The following is a 5,350-nucleotide window of genomic DNA, read 5'->3' as shown; positions in this document are numbered from 1 at the left end:
TTTTTGTCACCATTGGTCTATTAAAAGTTCATATTATCCCCCCCCCCCCCCCCGCCCCATATAATAATCTCTAATAAATTGACCTTTGCCCTGACTGTGCTACAATGTTTTCACCTAAAAGCCAAGAAAGGACAAACCAAATCCTTACTCTAGGGAAGCTCTAGCGTTGACTTTATTGAAAGTGTAATGGTACTTTAGTTATTTGAGGATGTCCTGCAGTTCCATCAAAGGCCAGCAGGGGGATCCTGTTCTAATGGCAAGGTTTACTGATAAGACTGAATATACCTAGGTATCTAATTCTATTTCACACATGAACTCTTCCTCAACGACTGAACACTAAACATCATCCACTGATACAACAGGGTCAACAAGGAAGTAGTTTGTGATGTTTTTTTTTTGCTGATCATCATGTGCCATGTGCTTTCATTCAGCATGAACAGTGTGCAAATTGAGGCAAATTAGAAAATAAAATGTGATGCCAAAAAATATTCAGACTCCCTCACTTTTTTCCACATTCCAAGATTATTCTAGAGTTCTCCTTAAAGAAACACCATAAATTATCCCAAAAACACAGAGCATGGTTTGTGACATTTATTATAATCTGTAAGAAGGATATAAAAGCATTTTGACATAAGAGGTACATATTGTGTGCTTTCAGAACTGGATGTGATATTTGATTTCCACTGCTCATCCTTGAGAGCCTTCTGCTCTCAAGCTTCTGAATAGGACACAAACATCTGAGGCAGGTCATGATCTTATTAGGAGACGTTCATCTTTCTCTGTGGAGGGCATGTCAGAAAGCCTGCCTGGAACAGATATGATTAACATGTTCCAACAAATCCTCACCAGAGCAAATATTCAAATCATTTTTAATACTTCTGTTAGTATTTTCCCAGCAGCTTTGGCAAACAGTACGTTGGGTCTGGCTGCTTTCCAATGCCAGAACCAGATTTGCTCTGCAAGAAGGGGAAAAAGAGATAGTCCCATTGTTGGACAGTTGAATTTATTGGCACAGCAGATAAGAAGTTCAAGCAGCAGATTGGTGGATTACTACAATCATAAACTGTCAAAGGTGGAAAGGATGTAGAGGAAGAAACGGTTAACCTGCTGCAAGAACTTTTTTTGTGCATAGTTGTATGATTGAGCCTGCATCCGTGGAGCTGCTAGGGTGTATACATTTATGTCTTACTGCATAATTTAATTAGTGCCAACATAGTTTATTTATTTTTTGTGTGCATTCAATTGTATGCTTATTTATTTATTGAGCATTAATTTATTCTAATGTTTTGGCAGAATTGGTTCTCTATATCTTAGAATCAGTGGAGCTTACCTGAGTATAGTTATTCCTCATGTCCGTCACTAACGGCTCTATTTGGATCAGAATCTCTTAAGAATATTTCCGATGGCAAAAAAGGTCCAAAATAGGAACTAGCAAGGCGTTCCTGATAAACTGCTGTATCTTTATAAGTGTAATAATAAAATACCATTGTTAAAAAAGAGCAAAGTGATGCCAACATTAAATTACATATCATACTTGGTTCTATGTTATCATTTCTATGTGTTGAGCAGATTTTTGAGTGAGTGACTCTCCTGCAGCGAGCTCATAGCAGATGGAGGATGCAGTATGCAAAGAGGAAACATTCCAGAGAAATCCCTGCAACCAAAAGATGTGGGCGACATTTTCAACCAGGATCTATATTTAGCTCAGCAGGAGCTTCGAATAGAACCTCCTCCCTGGATATTCATGAATGGAGGGAAGCTTGTGCCGAACTGTGATGAGTGGGACGGAGGGAGGACTGCTCAGCGCTCTACCTGATGCTCTATTCTTAGCTTCACTGCTGCCTCTCTCAGCCTGCTCCCTGTTATGGAATGGCTAAAAATAGCTGCATGGAAACAGGAGGTGGTGGAAAAACAAAAATAGAATCTAGTTTCTGATTTGCATATAACTTTATATTTTTGCCTGTCTGAAGACATCATTTGTAGATAATAAATCAAATATTATGATCAGTTCCTCTGTACCTGAGTGACCTTTGTATGAAATACTTTTCTAATCTTACTGGAGTCATTTCTTGGATGACTACTTTATTACTACTTTATGTTTACTTGTAAGTAAAAATATGTTGAAGTAGTGCTATTCATACTCGAGTTAAATTTTTTAACTTTACCCACCTCTGGAATTAGGTGACTTCTGAAGGCATTTGTATCCACTGGTTTTTATTTTAATGTTTTGGAAGATAGAGGGATGAAGAAACTGTTAAGATATACATAATCAACCATGTCTCCTTTTGCTTGGTCTACTTCATTGCTCTAGGTTGCAATTGGCTGTGTTGGTCTTTCACATAAAAGATGACTGCACAGGTGAAAAAAGATATTCAGAAATTACTGTTAGAAATATCTGTAATTCTTAATTGAAATATTCCAGCTGGATGGATGGGATTTTCAGCAAGTTTTGCTTTACTCCAAACCTTAAAAGATTGCTTATCAACTACATAAAAAATATTCCACATCTATTAAGATGTTTAATTCAATCTTCTTATGAGTGTAAAATAGCCATCAGCTCCTCTGACTGTTTTCACAGGACGATGGTGTTGGCAAACAGAGCAGTGTGCTCATCTGGCTTTAAATGTCAGTGGGCGGTGTATCTGCATGTTTGCATATTTATGTGTCTGTGGGTGTATGACGAGGGGAGAGGGCTGTGGGAAAGCAGGGACGTGGGATGGAGGCCGAGACGTGCTCTGACTGTAAAGACGGGCCCAGCTGTGGTGATTTTCTCTGCATGCACCCAACCTCAGTCTGATCTGGAGGAACTCCTCCTTACCTGATCACTGGGTTATTTTTAGACTTCACGTGACTTTACGTCAGCAACTTCGTGCTGATTTTACACAGTGCTGTTCACTCACAGCTCTTCCACACACAGCACACATCTCACCTTTATCCATCTAAAACCAACTTTCGTTCTTTTGCGTTGTCAAAAGACTGGGTTATAAAAGCAAAACCAGCAACAAATGCATCAAGGTGAAACAAACTTGCAGACTGTTCCGCCCAGATTTTATTTTTGTTGACTTTTCTGTCATCAGTCGTTGTTTTTTTTTTTGTTTTTTTTTGCCATGAAGCAGTTTTTGGTTGTATGATTGTGATGAGAAGCCAGCCTTGTTGCTGCCATGCTGTCATCAGAGCTGGAGGCTTTTTTTTGTGGCTCTCATCACCTCCTCATATCAACTTCAGTTTAATAAAACAGCTTTTTGTTGCTTTTTTCAGCAGCCATTGATGTTGAAAATAAAGCTGAGCTGATTCTTGCTGACCTCCTGAAATTATTTCATTTGATGGCTCTGTTCGCAGATATTTCAATTCTGTTTTCTGATATTTTGTAACGGTAGACATTTTTAGCTCCTGCTGTGTTGTTTTCTGTTTTGTAAAAATGATCCTTTTTTCTGTTGTGATCCGTATTCTCCTCAGAATATGAATGTGATGAAATCCTGTGACATGATTAGACATGGGTTATTGTTGTTATAATTGCTGGAATCTGTCCATCTGTCCATCTTAACATTTTGAACCCTGGTGGTTATGTTCATGTCCGTCTGTTCTTCTCATGCTGTTTCCTAAAAGCTGTTGTTGCTGTGATTTAATTTTCCAATTCTCTGATTCTCTGCTCGTTTCTGTTTTCATAGTTTTGATGTGGAGAATGGATTATCAGTGGCACGCAGCCCCCTGGACGCCCAGAGCAGCTCCAGCTCTGGTCTGGTCCTCCAGGCCAACTATCCTCATAGTCAGAGGCGGGAATCCTTCCTGTACCGCTCTGACTCTGACTTTGACCTTTCACCTAAAGGTCCCTCCAGGAACCTGTCATCAGCCAGTGATCTGTAAGTTCTTCTCCTTCATTCTTCCTTTGGATGAATCACTTGATACGTTATTTTTCTACAATAAAATCTGCAATACTCATTGCGTTGTGTCAAATTTTTAAATGTCTTTTTCCTGAGGAACTTCCCTTTCTTTCATTTTATTGTCTTACTGAGAAAAAAATTAATTATTTATGTATATAAAAATCTGAAATCTCCATGATTTTCTATTGGCTCTTCAGCAGAATGTCCTGATGCTGGGATATTAAGATTAATTATTTGAATGAATTTTTTCTTGTTCTATCATAAATCATGATTTATTGGTCCCCAATTTCAGTCTGGGTCATTTGATAATAACCTTTAACTGATTATTTTTTCTGCTTCTGGGAATGAGGAGTGTGTCAATGGGAATTTCTGCCCATGCTTCCAAAAATGCATTTATGATGTCAGACCCTGATGTTGGACAAGAAGATCTGGCTGTTGGTGACTGTACTAATTATTCCTAAAGGTTCTATGTTAGGTTGAGATCAGGACTCTGTGCAGGCCAATCATGTTCTTCCACATGAAACGGATGTGTCTATTGTCCTTGTGGACCTGTGCAGTGGTATGCGGTGTTGCTGGAGCAGGACAGGGCCAACCAAAGTGGAGAATGAAGGAAAAACTCTTGAAATTTCTAGGTTTGTAGTTCTAGACTCTGCAGAACGTTGGTGGCCTCATCAGTACCCGATGACCCTGCTCTGTGATTTTACAAGGCCTGTATTTTTGTGGGGGAGTCATCTCAGTTCCCAATCATTTCTACTTTATTACTATACCCCAAACAGTCGACTGTGGAAAATTCAACAAGGAAAAAGTCAGTCTGGACTTACTGCACATAGTATCCCATCACAATACCTGGCTGCAACACACTGAGCTGAGAGGGACCCATTCTCTCACAAATGTTTGTAGAAGCAGTCTCACTCACACACTCAAACACCGTACAATTACAGCTTTCAATGAACACGTCTTGTTCTGCTGTTTATTAGTGGTAAGCTAGGCTAGTTTAATATTAGCAATTTTTCTTGCTCTTCAGGTGACTTTTACAATTTAGTTCATGATATGTTTGGTTCACATTTTACATACAAATTCCTTCAGCTTCTTGGATGTAGCACTTTTTCTTGAATTGATTGATTAGGATTTCAGCTGCTTTCTTTGCAGCTCTCTGTCCTTCACTTAGAGCAGCCTCTTTTTACTGTAGAATAGGTGTAAAGAATGAAAAACATGTAGATTAGGCATATCACAAAATCTTTGCACATAAAAATAGTCCAACTGTCAAAAGCTAGCTGTGCAAACCGCAGCTATACAGCTCACTGAGAAAACTAACAAATTCCTAGAAACAGGTAACAGTATCAGGAATCCCAATACAGAATGCATTGATCAGAGCACTGAAAAGTTTCCACATATGAGGACTGCGTCAGTTAGCATTTTCAGATTGTTTTAGAACTACAGATGTTTAGGAGCTTTATATATATATATAT

The 5,350-nt window shown here is 38.8% G+C and overlaps 1 protein-coding gene across 2 annotated transcripts in view; it reads left to right on the top strand.

Moving 5' to 3' along the window:
* The window catches only part of LOC106936072 (cAMP-specific 3',5'-cyclic phosphodiesterase 4C-like), a 59,572-nt gene that overhangs the window by 37,557 nt on the left and 16,665 nt on the right, over positions 1-5,350 (top strand). For both annotated transcript variants that reach the window (XM_015016861.1, XM_015016860.1), the window contains exon 2: positions 3,669-3,860. In XM_015016861.1, coding sequence (XP_014872347.1) covers positions 3,669-3,860 — 192 coding nt within the window. The remainder of the gene's footprint in view (positions 1-3,668; positions 3,861-5,350) is intronic.

This window comes from Poecilia latipinna, unplaced genomic scaffold (assembly GCF_001443285.1).
Source record: "Poecilia latipinna isolate Pla-1442-1.1 unplaced genomic scaffold, P_latipinna-1.0 Scaffold2073, whole genome shotgun sequence".
NCBI classification, from domain to species: Eukaryota; Metazoa; Chordata; class Actinopteri; order Cyprinodontiformes; family Poeciliidae; genus Poecilia; species Poecilia latipinna.
This window is presented reverse-complemented; position numbering and strand designations above follow the sequence as displayed.